Raw genomic sequence first — 22,246 nt, 5'->3', positions numbered from 1 at the left:
AAACCATCCCGTAAACACTCCAGGAATTCCTCCTCCACAATAGAAACTATAACCACAAAATTAAGACCGTCTAAACTTTATAAACTATGAACCTTAACTGTCAAGCTATAGAGTAGTATAAATGCTCACCCAATCAGCTGCTTCCTCCTGCCCGCGTCACGTTTTGAATTGTGACGTGGCTCTGGAACGCTGCCGCCGCCGGACTACGAGATCGGTAAGCCTCTATATTTTAAAAAAAGCCTGCGAAAGGGAGATTAAATACTCACCGAGTCTCCGCTCTCACCGCTCCTGACAATGGGCCTGTGGGGGGGGAAAAAGCCCGCGAAAGTGAGTTTAAATACTCAGTCTCCGCGCTCACCACTCCTGACAATGGCCTGTGATTGGAAGCAAAAAAGCTGGAACAGCAAAAACAAAAGTGACCAGGAAGCTATTGGATTGTTGTAAAAACTGAATTGGTTCACTAATGTTCTTTAGGGAAGGAAACCTGCTGCCCTTACCTGGTCTGGCCTACATATGGCTCTAGTCCCACACCAACGTAGTTGACTCTTAGCTATCCTCTGAAGTAGCCTAGCCACTCAGTTGTATCAAACTGCAACAAAGAATAACGGGAATAATACCAGATGGACCACTTGACTTAGCAATTGGGTCAGGACACAAAGGCAAACGCAGTCCAGTCGACCTTGAAAAATCCTCCTCATTAACATCTAGGGACTAGTGACAATGTTGAGAGACCTGTCCCACAGATTAATCAAGGAACAGCTGATCCGGGTGCGGTTCTAAGTATGACTATCGGCCAACGTCCCAGACCCCTCCTCCACCATCAGACATTGGGGCACAGTGGTGTACAGTTGGGTGGGAGTCAACATTGACTGGACCCTGTGAAGTCTCATGGTTTTAGTTTCAGTTCAGTTCACCACCCTGTCCCAGACCAATGTGCCCAGGGAGCTGCTTTGTTTTTTTGGGAGGGGAGGCGGAGGAGAAAAAAAACTGTTTCTAACACGTAACAGAGGCCTATTTTTAAAAAAATTTTTTAAATTTTTTATAATTACAACTTATGTTAAATTGAGACGTGGAACGTCCATTCCATATGTGCTAGGCGTAACTTTTCAACACTTTCCAGGATGATGATGATGAAGAAGATGGTGATCTCTCAAAGTACAATCTGGATACAAGTGAAGATGAAAAGAAGCCTTCCAAAAGCAGGAGTCGCTCCAAGTCACACTCCTCTCGATCTTCATCTTCCTCCACTGCTCATTCCAGTTCAAGGTCCAGGTAAACGGGTACAGGTCAAGGGTGACACCGGGCAAAATGTCAGTATCAGTTTAACTTCTTTCTTTTATATGTTTGTTCATGTGACATGAAGTTTTGAAGTCTTGCATCTAAAGTTACATTCCTTCCTTTGAGGAGATGACTTTTAGATGGCTTCTATTAGATCATTTAAAATATTGCAGTATCAAATGTATTCTATAGTTATGTACACGGGATCAAAGATTTTAATCATAGCTTTATAGATCATTTTTTTTTGTTTTTAGGTACTAAAACCTGTATTTATTTCCAAGTTCTGGGACCTATTTTTATAATTTAACCCATTTTAGAAATTGGAAGATGGGGAAGGCCCAAAGAATCAGTCCTCTTCTAATATGATCTCGGTCTCATTTACCTGCTTTCTGTCCTATTCCTCAATCACTTTTTCCTCTTTAGACGCTCATAAAATATGTAGAGGAAGTCTTCCTTCTATCAAGAACATGTTTACAATTTTGTTAAATAGGAAAGCGAGCAAATGTGACCCTTTTGGTCTCTTGAATCTATTTATATACATTTCAGTGGCCTTCCCCATTGATGTATCCCATGTTCCTTTCTTTACTCAATTTTTAAACTTGTGCCCACTTTTTAAAACCCTTTTGACTGGATCCGCTATGTTGATCTCTTTCATAATTGAAAACTTCAATGGGCTCACTTGGCGGTTTCCTCTTTTTCCACAGAGCACAAGCACAACTTGTTTTTTTTCATCTTAACTTACATTTTTGATATTTGGATTACCTGTGTACTCTTGAGGGTAATAATTCCTCCCTTTTTAATTAGGGATCAGAACTGTGTACAGTGCTCAAGATGGCATCTGACGCACACCTTGTAAATCAACAATACAGTCTCTTTTCTCTTGTGCTCTTAATGCAGCCCAGTAGCTTATTTGTCTTTAATTTGCAAATTCTGGGTCTTTCCTACGTTAGCCCTCTGACAATTCCATTTAGCAAGTGCTCCCTCTTTTGGCTCCTTGTTGCCATACAAACTTATTTTGTATTTATCCACTTTAAATTGCATCTGCTACCTATTGGCTAGGTTAGTTGAAAATACTCCCAATCCTTTTAAATGAATACATTGTTTGTCATTATTGGGACTGCCTCCTAATTTGGTTGCAAGTTTTTGCTTGTGCTATGTTCACCCAAGTCACTTTATAGTTTCTTGCTTTATATTTATATATAATGTAATCTGATTTACAAAGGTTGAGACTGTTAATATCATACTGTAATATTTGATTTCATATAGTGAAGTAACTGGTTTTGAAAAGTTAAGATGTTATGAAGCTTGTCGCATACAAAATTATGTAGAAAACTAACAGTATGATCAAGTGAGTTTGGCCATATAAATATGAAAGTGAGACTGGCAGTTTTTGTTTAACAGTAATTTTAAGTAATTTCATTGTTAAAGTGTATATCCGGAAATACCTTGTACTGGGGCCAAAGTAAACTGGTAAAAACAATTTGAGGAGGAAAGGGTGAGAAATGAAGGGCAATACTGCCCTGTTTCTTGCTCCTAGCACTTTTCTAAACATCCAAACGGACTGCTTGGTTGTGCATGTTTCATGTGGTTGTGGAGATAACTGCACTTTGCTTTTCAAAGAAAAAGAAAAGCTTTGATTGATGCAAAGCAGTTTTGATTGATGAATTTTAACTGCTTCCTGTTTTTAGGAAGTAGTTGAAAAGCTTTCTAAATAACCATTCTAAAATTCTTCATATAGTACAAACCTTTAGATGGATGTTCATCTCATGTTTTATAGCTACCCTTGGTTTAATAATGTTTGTAAAAAAAAAAAACTCACTTGATATTCACTAACCAGCTATTTTAAAAGAATAAAAGAATACATGGTTTTCTGTACCCAATGATTATAAAAGTGGCGAGTGATGAGGTCCTTTTGTGATGTATCTGAGGGTTTGCTTCACTCGTACTTTGATTATGTAAAGAGCCACAGGGAAATCTGTGGCTTAATTCACGTTAGCTTTTCCTCTTCGCTACGAAGCTGATTTGTTCTGTTTTCTTTTGTGGATGGTGGTTAACAACAGAAGTTGTTTCGTGGATTTTTTGAAATTGCAGAAAGTACTACTGATTCCAGTTTTTATGCAGTTTATATTTTGAACTTTAGTATTGGAAAATATTTGCCATTTTATTCCAGGTCCCGGACCAGAAGTTCTACCACTTCCAGATCCAGGTCACGTTCCAGCTCCAGAGGTCAATCTAGATCACCCCGGTCAAAGTCAAGGTGAATGGGGTAACATTCTCTCCTTCTAGGAGAGTTTAAAAAGTACTTCTAGGGCAAGGACACCTAAGCTCCTTTTGACATTTTCATTCCATCACTATTGCCATTGCCATTCAAATAGGACCACAGTTGACTTCATTGCTGGAAGTGCATCAACCTGAGGATATTTTATAACCTGCAAGGGTCAGTGCATTATTCAACCATTTTTGTTTTCTGCCTGCAGTAATGACTCCAGCCCAATAGCAATTTGGGATAAAAATTCTGCTTTGGCATTCGCCAACCTGTGTTTTTTTTCTGCCCACTCACTTTAATGTAATATAGGGGACTGGTGAGCCCAAAGGCGAAATGATTGCACCTTTTAGTTAATTATCTGTCTTCGACATATTTAGCAGAGACTTAGGAAAAAAATTGAACTTAATAGATAAGTGCATCGTCTCATGTTAAACTGGACCATACTAGCCAAGAAAGTCCTTGGTTTGATCCACATCCTATGCAGTCTTAGCTGATCTTGACCAGGAAGGCAGTATAGATGCTAAAATTAGCCTCTGGTCACCTAATTTATAGTGGGCAAAGAAATGAACCAATGTTTCTAATTGCTATGCAGTGATCCCCTGCTGGAAAATGTGTTTTTCAGCTGAGTATGTGGATTGTGCTCCGAGATGTCTCTTCCCTCTGATGCCCAAACTCCATATTGATTTGGCTAAGAATCACTACTTGGCAAATTGCCAGAGAACAACTAGCACCTGCAGAACAGTGAGTGAGCATTTTTGAGAGGAAAATTGGGGCCAGATTACAGGATCTCTCTACATGAATACAGGAAACTTTCTGGTATCCGGCACTGATGGGACCGAGCTGTTGCCGTCCCATCAAAACTGCTGGACAAACCAGCGCTAATGTTAAAACATACGGAGCTTCTGAGCTCCGGATTTGAGCAACAAACCTTGTTGCTGCAACAGCTTCAAAACAGTCGGCCGTAGCTTGCAAGCGTCTCTGTAGCTAAGCAACAGCTTCAGCTAGACCTTGCAGAGCCTGACTGGAGGAAAAAAAGCAACGAAAAGAAAAAAACTTATCTGAACAGACTCCTGAATTTTGCCGGTTGATAGAGCTTTCTGGACATTTACCCTCCAGATAAACTAAGTTTCCTGTAGATGGAACCTTCTCAACTCGAATCTTTGTTGCTAGGACCATTTCAAAGAACCCATAGTATAATTGTTGATGGGTTGGGGTGTAGTTCATTTTCTTTAATATTCAGGGTTTGGCAGTGAAGTAAAAGGACAGGAGGTATTTATAGTCTGACAACTATTGATAACCACCAACATCCATGGGAAAGGTTTTTGATTTGTATTGCTTAATAGCAAAAAGTGGTATGAAATGTAATCTTGTTGTGACCCAAATCATTTGAATGTTTAAATCATTATTTTTTCATAGATTTAATAGATGACTGAAATAAGAAAACTTGACCTCGAATTAAGAACAAATATCCTTAATGTCTGTATAGCGAGATAATAATTAATTGTATAATGGAACAATTTGATGTATTACAGGGCCAAACCTGCTGTGTGCAATGTTGTGTAGATTTGCATTAACACTAAAAGTACTGATGCTAAAATTGGAATCCTATTGTAGCAGATTGACTGACTGGTCAGTCATTAAATTTCAGCAATGCAGAAGCTTTATTTGATTTCAGCAATGCAGAAGCTTTATTTGATTTGTTACTGGTTATAATAATACATGCACAATTAGTAACTGAGGATGGCTTTAAACATTATTAACATAGTATAATGAAACAACATAGAAACGGGAATAGGCCATTCAGCCCCTCGAGTCTGTTTGCCATTCAACGAGATCATGGTTGATCTGTATCCTAACTCCATCCACCCGTCTTGGCTCCATATCCCTTAATACCCTTGACTAGCAAAAATCTATCAATCTCTGGTTTTAAATTATTAATTGAACTAGCATCTACTGCTTTTTGTGGGATAGAATTTCACACTTCTACCCTTTTGTCTGAAGAAGTGTTTCCTAACTTCTCTCCTGAATGGCCTGACTCTGATTTTTAAGGTTATGTCCCCTTGTCCTCCCACCAGCAGGAAATGTTTCTCTATCTACCCTATCAATTACTTTCAAAATCCTTAAAATTTCAATCAAGTCACCCCTTAACCTTCTGTATTCCCTGGAATACAAACCTAGTTTATGTAATCTCTCCTCATAATTTAACCCTTGGAGCCCAGGTAACATTCTGTTGAATGGCCAGAACCAGGGGTCATAGTCTAAGGATAAGGGGTAAGCCATTTAAGGACTGAAATAAGGAGGAATTTCTTCACCCAGAGAGTGGTGAACCTGTGGAATTCTCTGCCACAGAGGGTGGTGGAGGCCAGTTCATTAAATATATTCAAGAAAGAGTTGGATATATTTCTTAAGGCTAAAGGGATCAAGGGATATGGGGAGAAGGCAGGGACAGGGTACTGAATTTGGATGATCAGCCATGATCTCATTGAATGGCGGAGCAGGCTCGAAGGGCCGAATGGCCTACTCCTCCTATCTTCTATGTTTCTATCTGTGTTGCACTCCTTTCTAAAGTGTGGTGCCTAGAACTGTACACCATACTCCAAATGTGGTCCAACCAGGGTTTTGTATGGCTGTAGCAAAACGTAATTCCCTTTATTTTCTAGCCCTCTAGATCTAAAGGCTAACATTCCATTAGCCTTTTTTATAAAAAAAAAAAAAAAAAATGTTGTACCTGACCACTACATTTTAGTGATTTGTGTACATGGACTACTAAATCACTTTGGACCTCCACTGATCCTAGTTTTTCACCATTTAAACAATACTCTGACCTATCCTTTTTTGGTCCAAAATGGATGGTCTCCCACTACCTTGGAGACGATTATCAAACTTTATTATTGTATATAGATTCCAAGAATATTATGGAAGTACTTGTGATGGAAGACTGTGTCTTTCCCTAACTGCTCTCAGGCTGTAGCATTTACTTTGTTTTGCAGTCAATTTATCTTTGGCCAACTTTCCACAAGTTTGTAGCTTATAAAATGAATAGCTTCCTCTGCTATTTTTTTCCCTCCTTAGCACTTCTTCCACGCAATTATTGAAATATTTTGTATGTCAGACTGTTCAAATTCTGTACTTTGCCTCTCCCTTTGCTCATAGAGAGAGGACTTGCCCTCCATGAAATAAAGCCAAACATGTGTGGTCATCCTTGACTCCAATTAGTTGTCTCACAATCTTGCATGAGTCTGTTCTGGATTGGTCTTTCATAATGAATTGTTAAGCTGGGCCTGAGTTTGCTTCATCTCCCAACACTGGATAAATAAACTGCCAAGTACTGTACTGCTTAAATACCTCATACCTTTTCCAGGTGCACTTCTGTTTCTGAACATCAGCCCATCCCCTTCCTAGCAGTTTATAAAATGGGGCCATAATATGATGACTGCCACAATGACCCAAGAAATGTAGTTTCTCTTCAGCAGTTCAAATACATTATTTTATAGTTTGGCTCTTTTTTAACAACCAAATAACTGTACCTATATACAGTACATCTACTGGCAGCCTGCTATGCAGCCTTTAATGGATAAGTTTGTTAGACTGTTTTTCATTTAGTGCAAAATTCAACTTAAAATGTAGAAGCAATATTTTTCACAAGTAACATCCACTAAGTTTGTACATTTTAAATCCTTGGATAAGTTTAGTGTTTGATCATGTGGCACAGCAATTAGCATGTGTGTTGGGAAACTTGGCCTGTTTTCAAACATTGCAAGTTATATTGTTCCATTTTGCACATTCTCTTTAATCAAATATGTGATGTGGAAAACTTTTGATTTGTACATATTTCATGCCTCAGGATGTTCTTTACACAAGGGATCGAATTGAATTGTGTATGTAACATTGAACCTAGACAAAAGTGCATTTAAAATCAAGCAAAAACATGTTTTGACTAGTCATGATTATGTACACAATCTGCAATACCTGACCTTATGAGAATGCAATCATGTCAACATAAGTGAAATTTAAAGCTGTTCCAAAATATGTGCTGTTTTTGCTAGAAGCAAGTACGGGATTTTTTTTTTAAATAGCTTTGAAATTTGATTGAGAATACTTGTATCTAACATTCCATGTTTAGGAGTAGCATATTTGGCAGAATTTATAAAGGAACTACAAAATTAAGTCAATGAAATTATGGCTTTCAGTTACATTATAATTCCATACAGAATAAAGTTGCATTGCTTAGAGTTCTACATCATTGCTGAACACATGATGTGGCAGATCTTTGGGTGCAGCTTAAATCTGGAAGTCGATATGAAAATGTTGTCTATCTTTTTGATGCATGATGTGATTTTCTTAGGTTATTCCAACCTTAGTCTCTGATACAGACTGTTCTTCCTCATTTTGCTATCCTCCACATACAGTAGCATATCCCAGCATGGGAGGAACCACGACACTGAGTTTACCGCAAGAACAATGTGCTTTTTCTAGATCTCATGTTTGTTCTCCATTCTTTCTCTTCTATCACCAGTATCTCTTTCTGTTCGATTTAAGTATATAATAATTTTTGGAAAACAATTTTCATGCCAAAACCCTTGTAATCCAACAAATTATTTTATTAAACGTTCCTTTTTACAAATCTCTCGCTATTTGAATTTAATAGAGCATGGTTTGTTTTCTTGAAAGGGTTTGACAGTTTATATCTTTTTTTACGATAAGAGCAGGGTCGTGGCCACCTTGAATGTTCTCTCAGTTGATGCCAATATTGGGATTTAAATTATGCATGCCATGTTGGGCATTTTCACCACTCGTACCTGTATTGTCTTTGTTTATGGCACAACTTTGAGGAACTCCGAGGCTTCTTAAAGTGATCTAAAACATTTGTCATTGATCAACTTTTAATATTTTTAAATATTTGTACAAAGGCTTTCACTGCTAAACTGTCCTCTTGCTGCAAGGGGGAGAGAAATTGGACTCGGTGGAACAATTGCTTCATGTGCTGGTTTGGCAACGGGCCCCATTTGAATAGAAGTGGTGAGATGCACATGCCAAACGGTCATACCAATGCAGCTCACCATTCTGGCAGAGTCCCAACACTGAGCTGGCCTACAGGTAGTTCTTGAGACGGGGGAATGGGACTGAGCTGGCAGTGGCCTGCTGTATTTTTGTAAAGCTGGGAGGAGCACTTCTGTTTCTTCTGGCTCCTAAAATATGTAACATTTATATAAAAAAAAAAAAAAAAAAAAAAAAAATTTGTGGCTGTGATTTTCAACAGACTCCAGTGGCCCTTTAAGGATCGCTGGTTAGGTCACTCAAGACCTAGTACAACCAGGTGGAACTTGCGTGACACAAGCTACGTCCATTTGTGCCTGAATTGTTTGTCAGGGTCCTAAAACTAGCGCAAGGCCTCATTTGCATAGAATAGTAGCTGTATGCTTGTTTCCGGCAGACATGCTGCTCGGTCATTTACAAGTCTGAGTATGGCATCAGGTGGCCTTGGGCATCAACGGGTCATTGGTGCCCTGCCCCCAATTTTCAACTGGCCATCCATTTTTCAAGTGAAAAATAGATGGCCACGAGTTGAATGTCTCTCTCTTTCTCCCCCCCCCCCCCCCCCCCCCCCAAGGAGTAAAAATCCACCTTCTCTTAGAGCAACAGATCAGAAAGATTGAAGCTGGGGTTGGTAAAATTGGGACTCTGGGAGGGGTTGGAGATTTTGGCGGGGTGGGATAGGAGATTGGGTGTTGAGGATGGGGAGAGGAGTAGCGTGGAATAGGGGATGGGAGATTTGGGCTGGGTGGGGGGGGGGGAAGCGATGGTAGGTAACTGGGGAATGTAGTGGGGTTGTGTGGGTATGGTCCACAGTGGGAGCAACAGAAACATGGTGAGTGGGAGCGGTGCTGAGTGAGTGAAACCTGGGGACTTTACTGTGCATAAATCGTGAAAAATTGTTTTCACTGTTGTGTGAATGGGGAAAAGGGGGATGGAGATCGAGTATTCTCACTGCGCTCGAGGAATTGCATGCCCTGATTTTATATCTCAAACTCCAACCGCCACTGTTTACCTAGGGCTGGGAGTGGAGGGGTTCAGCGTGTGGCACAGCCGCAAGTTGCAGCTTCCCCTCTCAGCAGCAACCTGGGGCTTGATGCCCCCATCTCTACTTTTGGCTCCGCTTGATCTCAGAATTTGTAGCTGGGGCCCAATGCTCATCTGAAATTGGGGCTTAAGCCTCATTTTAATAAGACAAGCTACTGGCCCTTGTCGTGCCTCCAGAGGCAGCTCGCCCAAAGTTGGGGAACAAATTGGGGCCTGCTGTATTGCTGGGCTGGCACTGGCTCGCAGTAGTGCTTTGGTGCCAGGAAAGACACACTTTCTCGACCATTTCTTCAGCGGGACAGCTGTTTAAGCTGCTGTAGAACTGGAAACACTAGTCTGAGCTTGCATACCACATCGCCACCTAGTTTTTCCAAGCTTTCTACAGAAGGGTCGGAGCTTGCATACCACATCTCCACCTAGTTTTTCAAGCATTCTACAGAAGGGTCCTGAATAGGCACAGGACCCTTTGCATATTTAAATTAATCTAATGCTGATTTCAGGCAGCTGCCAGTGATTCCTAAAAGCAGCGAGGACCAATATCGTGGCAGCCTTGCCGCCTGCACAGATTAGGTGTTCGACCTTGCACCCAGAAAATAGTATACATTGAACCCATTTTATGTCCAAAAACAGCAGAACACATACTAATGTCTATCCCAGTGTATCCAAATAACTTTAGCTGAGTGTTGCCTCAGCCAAGTGCCAGGATGTCAGATCAGGCCCATCCTGTAAATTGAGTTTGACATCCCTGACTTAACTCTGTTCCCTTTTGACTTTTGTGTCCAAGTTGCAATACATCTTGTATATTTCTGGACTTCCTAACTGTAAAGCACTGAGACAGCTTCCTGCATGTGAGAAGCACCATAAAAATGCATGTTGTGTATGTCTACCCAAGTGCCCTGCTGCAGTCTTTGAATAATCTTGGGAGCTCCCAGTTGGAGTCAAGTACAGGCTGTGTAAGTAGCTAGTGGCCCTCTGCACCAATCTGACTGGACATGGTAGTCTCCTGCTACATCCTGAAGTAATGCACTAACTTATGGTGGCTGTGCAGTTGTGGCACTTCAGCTCTGGTGAAAGAATTTGTGGAATGATTTATTATTAGATCTATGATGTGTGTATCTTTTGACCAATATATAATTGAGCTGTGAGAAGAACTGATCAGGTACTTAGGAAGGCAAACAGACTGAAAAGAAAAATAGTTTGACAATGGACGAGAGGGAAGTGACTAAACTGGGCAGAGTGAGAGATTGAAGCAGAAGACTCGGTGAAAGAGAAGCTGAGGAACAGGTATTTTAGAAAAGCAATCCCACCAACAACTTCTTGCATTTATATAGCAGAATTTAATGTAGTAAAATGTCCCAAGGTGCTTCACGGGAGCATAATCAGACAAAATCTGTTGTATAGTCCCTATTGCATAATCTCTGTACCACATGCATCTTCCCAGCTAAAAGGAAAGATGCAGGTTTTCTCAGACTTTTTTTGCAGTGCTGCTTGTAGACAGTTCAAAGTTGCACTAGATTAGCTAATTTTTTCTTCATTGTGGGGAGCACAGGGTTCTGCTTGCTGCCTGCCCACACTGGCACAGTTGAAAGAGTGTGAAGAGAGAAACAGTTAATGAAAGGCCATTGACCTGAACCATCACAACTGGTGCTGTCATTTCCTTGTTTGCTTCTTTAAAAACACATTCAGTTGCCCTTGTCCTTGAAGATGATTACAGGAAACTTTGTGATATCCGACACCGATGGGACCGGCGTGTTGCCGATCTATCAAAACTGCCGGACATACAAAGTTAATGTTGAAGCATATGGAGGTTTTCATCTCCGTATCTGACAGCAAACACTGTTGCTTAGCAACAGCTTCTAAAGAGTCGGCTGCAGCTGCAAGCGTCTCTAGCTGAAGCTGTTGCTATAGCTACAGACCTTGCAGTGCCTGACTTTGGGGGGGAAAAAAGAACGAGATCTAAAAATACTTCTAGAAAACGGCTCCTGATGTTTGCCGTTAGATCGAGTATTCCAGACATACAACCTCCGGATAAACCAAAGTTTCCTGTATCTATCATATCTTTATCTATAAAGTACCTTGTTGAGCCAGGCTTTATTAAAGGACTGAAGAAAGGGTAAAATCCATTTTATACAGTACTCCTGTAGATAGTGAGTTCAAAACTTGATGTGCTGTCATTTCCCTGGTTAGTTAAATATTCAGTAGGGGGCTCTGCTGTACTTGGGTGCACTGTGAATAATTCAGTATCTACTTCACTGACTTTTGGAATTGCTATACAGTTTCATTTTATTCATTGTGTCAGTAAAGGAGTCGTTGAAAAGGTTTATCTTTAGTTTTTGTAAAATATCCAAAAGCTTGTTCTTGTAATTACTGGCATGACTGCTGCTGCCTGAAATGTGCCATTATGTAACAGTCACATGCTTACTGTGTCTCTATGGCAGCAGTATGCTATGTCAAAAGGCCCAAACTTGAAAACCCTGTCTAAATTCACTGTTCTGGGTGGTAGTGGGTTAGAACAGCCTTGTCCAAGCTTTTGCCTTCATGAACAGTGTAGGTGTGCACAAGATTTAAATCCAAGATCCCATTAGTTTGTATTTATATATCCAGTTGCTGACACTAACAGATCCTAGTTATTCCTAATGTACAATTAATCCAGTGAGGCAAGTGTGCTAAAAGCAGGCCTCCCAGACCTGCAAAATTAAAACCGGAGAAACCAACAAATGGGAGGGGGGGAATGCATATAGAATTGAGTTGTTGTGTTTTGAGTGCTGGATTACCAAGGGCCATAGGTTGGACATCCCTGGATTAGAAAACTCTTCTATTTTTATGATTTGAGCCCAGGTCTATCCATCCCATCCCTTAACTGATCACTCTTACTAGGTAGATGAAAGTTAATGCATTAATAGCTTAATTAGGCACAGTTGCTCCCATGCAGATATTCTACCTCTGAGCTGCTAACATTTTTCTATTGGGTCTCGGAACAGATATGAATCTATAAATATTTGGCTTTCATCACTGTAGGAATCTTAAAGAAGTGAAGATATTTGCTGCTTTTTCAGATCTCCTCATGCTGTAGTGATAACCTTGCACTGAATCATCCAGTAATATTAAAACCAAATAAGTGGTCAAATGTAACCTTGAATCTGTTGGAATATTAGTTGGCATAAATCTAACTTTCTCCCAATCAATCAAAATCCAGCTCCAGATCACGCCGGGGGTCTTCATCTCCAAGGAAGAGGTCTCGCTCAAGTTCTCGATCATCATCTTCCTCTGAAAGAGGCAAAAAACGAAGCCGTTCCAGGTCATCTTCCTCCAGTGGCCGCAAAAAAACTAGACGTTCTGACTCAAGATCTTGGTCTGCAGAAAGGTTTGGGCTTCTGTAGAATAAGATTAGCGTACAGGGTTAATAGAATTTAACAGGACTGCAGAAACCATCCCATTTATAACAAAAACTTGTCTTTTTGTTAACGAGATTATTGGAATTAAAATGTCAGAAGGATGCTTCTTCACGCAGGTTGTGGGCTTTATAATATAAATGATGCATATTTTCTGCATCTTAATTTAGAAGGGTTACTTCTTACAAGATGTAACTGCAGTTTCCCTAAACTCAGCTTTGCACACCTTGTTGATTTTTTGTCTTTGCAGGCGCAGTGGGTCGTCTTCTGGATCCTCTCACTCGGGCTCCCGTTCAAGTTCTAAACAGAAATAATGTTTTAAGATCTGCAGTTTTTAAAAATTCAGTAATTTCTGGAAAATGCATGAAACTTATTTTAAAATTATTAGTGTCTTGAGCAAGATCACCTGATATGTTGTGAAGACAAAAAAAAACCTGGGTGTTTGTCCTGATGAAGTCTTGCTGATGTAATCTTAAACCTATTGTTGCTTTAAGAAGTTTGTTAGAAATTGTACCCTGGTGTATTAAATTAGTATATTAAGCCATAATAGTTTTTTCTCATGGGACTACATAAAACTGATTTTGATGCTTTTTGATTGCATGGACTATAAAGATGTGAATTTTGAAGTGTACGTTATGTATAGATCTGTACACTTACAGCATTATAACACAGTGTTTCTGTTCAAGTTCCAGACCACCAATAACACATGTGGCAGACATACAAGTGGCCTTCTTTAGAGGAGAAACTTTAAAGGGATAGGAAATTCTAGGGGAGTACTTGTTGTTCAAAGTACTTTGGCACACTGTGAACCAGGATACAGTATTGGACTCGGCAGAATTTTGTTTACCATTTTCATTCAATGTATCGGGTTTTTCAGGATTCCCTCTGTGCTAACCTTTTTGGTGATCCTTGTGCTTTCCATAGGAGACTGGAGATGGCGCAACTTGAAACCAGTCTGCGAGGCACACCAGAGTTGTAGGACCCTGGAAAATCATGCTGTCAGTTGGGAAATCTGCATCTCAGCAAATAGTATGTTTTCCAGAATCCTGTAGCTCTGGCCAGTTTGGAGTCACTACACCTGCTATTCCCTATAGAACCACTCTGGGATGCTTGACAATATTAGAGTACTTTGAACAAAAAATATTGGGGTGTTTTTGGTCTTCCCCTGACTTTTTCCTATAAATATTTCCACTCCATCCAAATTTTTCATGTGCCTCTTGCTGATTACAAAACAGCTTTGCAGCTTCCCATTTACCTTGTCCTCTAACTGGGTAGGAGGGAATATTGCAGAAATCTGAAGCCTTATGCGGATCCTTTATTTTTAGATTGTGTTCACTTATTTTCGATGTACTTTAAAAGAGAAAACTAGATTTAAAATTTATAAGTTTAAAAAATATATATATTGTATGGAACGGCATTGAATGGTTCTCCTTTTATTTCAGGATCCTTGAATTCAGGGGGGGGTGTTTTTCACTCTGTCCTGGACTGTATTTAAACATAGGTGCCAAAGTGAAAAGAGCTTGAGCAGTTTTGATGCAGTTCTTGGTGGACACCACAGCAAAAATTACCTACTGATGGTCAGTCTGCCACAGAAGCCACAGTGGCTGGTGTAAGAAATTGATATAATGTCATGGTATTGTAGGAAGAGTCTTCTAGGACAATAATTTCAGATCCACTTTTGGGACAGAATGGAGATAGCTAACCAGAGCTTTACACATCCTGGGGATGCTGACACTGATGTAAAAACTGGAAAAGTGTTCCATGTTTGACCATTGACCATTGACCAATTGAGCACAATGTCTGACATTTACACCTTTTTACCATTTTTCCCTCAATGCATTAGTGCATTTTCAATCTGCAACCATTTTTAAATGTTTAAAATGTTGAGTATACCTGACAGATCTTTTTTCAAAATAAATAATTCATCAATTGTCTTCCATTATTGATGGAATTGTTATGGCTTAATATACCTCTCTAATCTTAAACCTGGTTAGAAGAAAATAGTATTTGCACCGTTAAACAGAAGCTCTGCTTTTCAGAACTCCAAAGGTGGTTTCAGCTATGTTAAATGGTAGAGGAAGGTAAGTATTCTGCAAAAATTCTAACTTTTTTTGTTTGTAAACTTACTTGGCATTGCCAAGTAATTGCCTACTTGGTGCAAATGTGAACATTGTTTTTATTGGATCTTTTTTTCTTCAGGTTTTTGTTGTTTTCTTTGATTATCTTACAGGCACCAGACAAGTTAGGCAAGTAAGGGATTGCTTTTTTAATTTCAGGGCATACACCTTATTGCATAAGTGGTCTACTTTCTTAAGATTTTACAGTTTTAATCTCTCTAACACCTTCTTTCAGAACCAACAAGTCTACACTTCCATTTCTATTTGTAGTTCGTATAAAATCAACTTGAGGAACAGGTGGCCAATATCTATTGCAGTGTTTTGGGATTCAGCTCTGGAAATATTGGAAGATCTGATTTGTGCAGGATTCCTCTGAGCATAGACTTATCAGTGTGACTTTCATGGGCAACAAGATCTTCATAGACAGTGGCATTAATGTGCATTGTAGTTAAATTTACAGGATTACATGAAATAAGGAGTGTAAAATTTAATTGCATTTTCAAGCCTGTAGTTTTATCAAAACATGTTATTCAAAATTCTACTGAATTTTGTCTGCCTTCAAATTTTGACTGCCTATAATCTATTCCTGTATTTAAAGAGAAATTTAGCTGAGGCCACTTAATTGGATTGCTAATATCTGGGTGGGATTTTGGTAACTTCATTAGTGAGAAGTTTGGGATGTTTATAAATGGTAAAAGTGACAATTAATTTGCTTAAGGTCATCAGCTTGTTCATCTAGCCCTGTGTAATAGTTTTCATTGGAGACAAGAAAAATACTTTGTAGACCATGTGTATGTAAATAAATCTTCCAATGGTTCTTTATCACATGTCATGTTCAAGCACCAATAAAAAGAAAAAATAAGTGGTTTGAATTAAATTTGTCTAATTGCATTTGTTGGGTTTTGACTAATTATTAGACTTAAACAAAAAAAATGATATTTTTGGTGAGGGGGTTCTTCCTGTGGTTTAAGTGAGGCTAATGTTCCCTCACTGTTTTGCTGTCTTGGAGAAATTTGGTATGCTTCAGATATGCACTCTGACCTCTATTTTCAAAATACAAAAGATTTTTTTTAATGGTTATTAAATGACAGCAAACACCGATTTGTTGAAGTGGCAGGCAGTGACCAGCGGGGTGCCGCAAGGATCTGTCCTGGGACCCCAGCTGTTCACAATATATATAAATGATCTGGATCAGGGAATTGGATGCAATATTTCCAAATTCGCTGACGACACTAAACTAGGAGGAGGGGTGGGCTCTGATGAGGATGTCCGGAGGCTACAGTGCGATTTGGACAGGTTGGGGGAATGGGCGGATACGTGGCAGATGCACTATAATGTGGATAAATGCGAGGTTATCCACTTTGGGGGTAAAAACAGGAGGGTAGATTATTATCTAAATGGCAATAGATTGGGAGATGGGGAAGTGCAGAGGGACCTGGGTGTTCTTGTGCACCAGTCACTGAAGGAGAGCATGCAGGTGCAACAGGCGATTAAGAAGGCAAATGGTATGTTGGCCTTCATATCAAGGGGGTTCGAGTATAGGAATAGGGATACCTTACTACAGCTGTACAAGGTGCTGGTGAGACCGCATCTGGAGTATTGTGTACAGTTTTGGTCGCCCCATCTGCGGAAGGATGTTCTTGCCATGGAAAGAGTGCAACGGCGATTCACCAGGCTGATACCTGGAATGGCGGGAATGACCTACGAAGAGAGATTAAATCGTTTGGGCTTGTACTCACTGGAGTTTAGAAGATTGAGAGGGGATCTCATCGAAACATATAAAATTATGGCAGGCCTGGACAGGCTGAATTCAGAGAGAATGTTTCCAATGGCCGGGGAGCACAGAACCAGGGGCCACAGTCTAAAAATAGCGGGCAAATCATTTAAAACAGAGATGAGGAAGAATTTCTTCACTCAGAGTGGTGAGCCTGTGGAATTCCCTGCCACAGAGGGCTGTGAAGGCTAATTCAATAAATATTTTCAAGAGAGAATTGGATATATTTCTGAAGGCTAAGGGGATTAAGGGTTACGGAGAAAAGGCGGGGACGGGGTACTGAACTGGTAAGATCAGCTATGATCTCAGACGAAGATCAGCCATGATCTCATTGAATGGCGGAGCAGGCTCGAAGGGCCGAATGGCCTACTCCTGTTCCTATCTCTATGTATCTATGTAAATTGCATCTGACAAACTTGATTGAGTTCTTCAATGAAATGACAGGATTGATGAAGTTAGTGTAGTTAAAGTGTATATGGGCTTTCAATAAAATGCCATATAATAGATTTGTTAGCAAAACCGAAGAACATGGAATTAAAGGGGCAGTGGTAGCATGGACATAAAATTGGCCAAGAGCCAGAAAGCAAATTAGTTATCAGACTGAAGGTGTATTTGGGCCACAGCTCTTTGATATATATTAATTACCTGGACTTGGGCATATTGGAAATAATTTCAGTTTGCCCATGACACAAGTTGGAAAAGTAGTAAACAGTGAGGATAGTAGCAGACTTCAGGAGGACATAGACAAACTGTTGAAGTGGGCAGACACGTGGCAGATGAAATTTAATGCAGAGAAGTGTGAAATTATGCATTTTGGAAGGGAGAATGAGGAGAGGCAATATAAATGAAATAGTACAATTTTAAAGGGGCTGCATCTGTGGGTTCACATACACAAGTCTTTGAAGCTGGGAGGGCAAGTTGATAAGGCTGTTAAAGCATATGGGATTCTCTTTTTTTTATAAATAAAAGGTGTGTGCAAAAGTTATGCTAAACTTTTATATGTCACTGGTTAGGTCTCAGCTGGGGTATTGTCCAGTTCTGGGTACAACACTTTAGGGAGGATGCAGAGGAGATTTACTAGAATGGTACCAAGGATGAGGGTTTTCAGTTATGTGGAAAGACTAGAGAAGCTCATTGTTCTCCTTTTGAGCAGAGAAGGCTGTGGGGAAGATTTAATAAAGGTGTTCAAAATTATGAAGGGGTTTGATAGAGTAGATAGGGGAAAACTATTTCTATTGGCAGGAGGATTGGTAACCTGAGGACACAGTATTAAGATAATATTGATGACTGCTGGACAGACCACCGCCTAATCCTCTGTCATTTCCATCAATGTAGCCCCAAAACAGCAGCAGCAACAGAAACAATGCCACTGGAAAATTAACGCTGGAGCACTCGGACCCCGCTAAGAAAGCCCTATTCAGCCTGCGCCTCACAAACAACCTGACGACTCCCAGTGATGCAGAGACAGAGTGCTCACAGCGTCTGGTCTGCACTCAAGGCCTCCATAATCAGCACCTGTGAAGAGACGCTCAGTCACTCGACCAGGAAACACAAGACTGGTTCGACGAGAATGACCAGGAGATAATAAGCCGCAAGCGCAAGGCATTTCTGATCTGGAAACAGCAACAGAACTAGAGAGCAAGAAAGCAGCTCTACAGAAGCCTGAAGGCAGAAGTCCAACAAAAAACTCTCAACCTAAAGAACAGATGGTGGGTGGAGAAAGTGCAGGAGATCCAGCAGCTAGCTGACAACCACGACGTGCGTGGATTCTTTAGCACAGTCAAGACCATCTATGGCCCAAGCATCCAAGGCCCTTCCCCACTGTGGGCCAAGAACGGAGAGGTACTCATCAAGGACAGAGGCAGTCAGTGCCTGCTGGAAGGAGCGCTTTGAAGATCTCCTTAACCGCGACTCTGTCTTCGACATGCACAACCCCAGCCTGGCATGAGGTTGAAAAGGCCGTCCGACAACTGAAGAACAACAAGACCTCCGGAGCAGATGGCATCCCCGCCGAGGCACTAAAGCATAGCGGAGAAGTACTATTGGCGCGAAATCATGAACTAATTTCTCTTATCTGGAATGAGGAGAGCATGCCAGGGGATCTCGGAGACGTCGTAAAGGTGACCAGTCCAATTGTGGTAATTACAGAGGAGTTTCCCTGCTGTCTGCCGCAAGGAAAGTCATCGCAAGAATCCTCCTCTTCTCCCAGTGGCCGAAGAGCTCCTCCCAGAGTCGCAATGCGGATTCCGCCCACTAGGACACAATGGACATGATCTTTGCACGTCAATTACAAGAGAAATGCAGGGAACAGCACCAACCACTACATGGCCGCCTTTGATCTCTCAAAGGCCTTCGACCCTGTCAACCATGAGGGATTATGGAGTGTCCTCCTCAAATTTGGCTGCTCTCAAAAGTTTGTCACTATCCTCCGCCTGCTTCACGACGACATGCAAGCGTGATCTTGACCAACGGTTCCACCACAGACCCAATTCACGTACGAACCGGGGTCAAGCAAGGCTGTGTCATCGCACCAACACTCTTCTCGATCTTCCTTGCTGCAATGCTCCATCTCGCCCTTAGTAAGCTGCCCGCTGGAGTGGAGCTAATTTACAGAACAAACGGGAAACTGTTCAACCTCTGTCGCCTCCAGTCCACATCCAATGTCATCCCATCCTCTGCATACTGTAATTCGCAGACAGACGATGCTTGCGTCTACGCTCACTCGGATGTTGAACTCCAAACCATCGTCAACACGTTCACCGAAGCGTACAAGAGCATAGGCCTTGCACTAAACATCCGTAAGACAAAGGTCCTCTACCAACCTGCCCCCCGCCACACACTATTGTGCCCCCCCGATTATCAAAATCCACGACAAGGCCTTGGACAACGTGGACCACTTTCCATACCTCGGGAGCCTACTGTCAACAAGGGCAGATGTCGACGACGAAGTCCAACACCACCTTCAGTGTGCCAGTGCAGCCTTCGGTCGCCTGAGGAAGAGTGTGTTTGAAGACTGTAGTGTATGTAACCGTTCCACCTTTAAGAGAACTATTTTAAGGGTTGCACTACTTTATCTTGGCTGCTGTATACTGTAATACCGGTGGTGACCACACCGGTATATAAGTGCTGTGTAATGATTTATTGGGCAGTTCCGCCCTGACCTTCAACTAGTAAAGACCTGTTAAAGTTTACTCTTGTGGTCTCTGTAGTAATTCGCAATATAACACACAGACTTAACAGTGGCGACGAGTACGCTCTTACCCTGCGGCAGAGATACATCCAAGGCAGTTTAACGGGCGTCGAGAGGAGGCATCCACCCTCATCATTCTGCTGAGAAACGACTCGGGTCTGCAGAGCAAAGGAAGAATTCTGACACGAAGCCTTCCATCAGCAACAGGCAGTGATCATCCCTTCTATCACGGTGGTGGGTAAACCGGTCAGCGACGAGCAGCAAGTCGGCCACGTTGACTGAGTAGGGGAGAAAAAAAAAAACAGGATATAAGGGCGGAGAACTCGACCACGGCCGGGGAAAGGAGCCGGACAGAAGTCGGGGCCTGAGGCGCTGAGACTGGGGCAGCGTAAGGCACGGAAGCCGCGGTGAATGCAAACGCAGCCGGTGCGAAAGACCGGGCTGTAAGCGGGCTGGGAGACGCAACAGCGTCGAGAGAGAGCTCGACCGTGACCGGTGAAAAAGGCCGGGCAGCTACCGAGGCCGCGAGGCGCAGCGACCGGGTCAGCGTAAGGCGCGGGAGGAAATAAAAAAAAATAAAAAAACCGCGGAGAACTCAGCCGCAGCCGGGGGGGGGGAAAGGACCGGGCTGCAAGAGTGGCTGGGAGGCACGATTTGAAAACCGCTGGGGGAGGGCGAACGCAGCAAATCGGCAATCGCCATTACAGCCAGCGGGGGAGAAAGGCAAACGCGGGAAGCCGCCATTTTCGGAGGCGGGGGAAGAAGACAAGCGCGGGAAACCGCCATTTTGTAAAAGAAAAAATTAATAAATAATTCTTTTGTTTCTCAAGAAGATCGAGGATGCCTAAGCGTGGTAACATCAACGATTTCGATCCCGATGTTGAAGATTGGGCCACGTATGTAGAACGCAGAGATATATTGGAAGGCAAATAAAATATCCGATGAAGATAAAGCACTAACCTTACTAAACTCAATGGGTGCGAAGACATATGGGCTATTGAAGCATCTTCTATCACCAGCTAAACCGGTGGATCAGACTTTCGCTAATATTGTTGCTGTTCTGAAGAATCATTTGAACCCCACACCGCTGATGTTAGCGGAACGATTTAAATTTTATGCGAGAACGCAACTGAAAGAGGAAAGCAACGCGGAGTATTTAATTGAACTGCGTAAGCCAGTGAAATACTGTCAGTTTGGGGAAAGACTGACAGAGGCACTGAGAGACAAATTCGTGTGTGGATTGTCGAAAGAAGGAACACAAAAGCGGTTGCTTGAAGAGAATGATCTTACACTTGATAAGGCTGTCACTATTGCAGCATCGCACGAAGACGCAGCGAGAGGCACTGTGGAAATGCAGCTGAAGGCAGCGGTACTCAGCGTAGATCAAATGGCTTCGGGTACAACGAAATGTTATCGTTGTGGGAAGACGACACACGATCAGAACCAATGCTGGTTTAAAAACCAGGAATGTAGAAAATGTGGCAAGCTTGGTCACATAGCTAAAGTATGCTGGTCAGGAAAGAAGACCAGCAACAAAAAGTCACCACGAAAAGTACAAAAATGTACATAAGGTGGCTGAGAAGAGTTCGGATAAACAGAATTCGGATTCAGACTCCAACAGCAAGGAACTGGGTAGTCTGAGAATTCACAACATGAGTAAGGAAGCTGACCGACAAACTATCTGGGTCACACTGCAGATAGCAGGAGTCCAAGTGAAGATGGAATTGGACACCGGATCGGCGTTGACGGTCATGAATAAGCAAGATTACAAAAAGTTATTCAAACATATTCCTCTACGGGATACAGAGATAGTATTGCAGACATACACGGGGCAAAAAGTATACCCCATCGGAAAGATAAAAGTCAAGGTGATACACAAGGGCAAAGAACACCAAGGAATGGACTTATATGTACTACCTGAGGGGGGTCCACCACTTCTGGGACGGGAGTGGATCAGGAAAATAAATATGGACTGGCACTCCCTAAACGCAATAACGGTAGATTCTGGAAAAAAAGATGTCAAACCTGAACGATTGTCCAGAATATTGGATGAGGCTAAAGAGGTGTTCCAACAGGGACTGGGAACACTCAGAGGAATTAAGGCAAAAATCAAGATTGCAGAACATGCAAACCCAAAATTTTTCAAAG

At 41.6% G+C, this 22,246-nt stretch overlaps 1 protein-coding gene across 1 annotated transcript in view; it reads left to right on the top strand.

Annotated features, from left to right (window-relative positions):
* Positions 1-16,011, top strand: part of zranb2 (zinc finger, RAN-binding domain containing 2) — a 51,786-nt gene extending 35,775 nt beyond the window's left edge. The window contains exons 7-10 of the mRNA XM_085982784.1: positions 1,121-1,272; positions 3,449-3,535; positions 12,822-12,989; positions 13,268-16,011. Of these exons, the coding sequence (XP_085838910.1) occupies positions 1,121-1,272; positions 3,449-3,535; positions 12,822-12,989; positions 13,268-13,331 (471 nt within the window). The 3' untranslated portion in view covers positions 13,332-16,011. The remainder of the gene's footprint in view (positions 1-1,120; positions 1,273-3,448; positions 3,536-12,821; positions 12,990-13,267) is intronic.
* Positions 16,012-22,246: the final 6,235 nt, after the last annotated feature.

This window comes from Somniosus microcephalus, chromosome 3 (assembly GCF_052327205.1).
Source record: "Somniosus microcephalus isolate GS21.2 chromosome 3, FLI_Smic_1.0, whole genome shotgun sequence".
Classification (NCBI taxonomy): Eukaryota; Metazoa; Chordata; class Chondrichthyes; order Squaliformes; family Somniosidae; genus Somniosus; species Somniosus microcephalus.
Note: the sequence above shows the minus strand (reverse complement) of the source record. Positions and strands in the feature narration are given on the sequence as shown.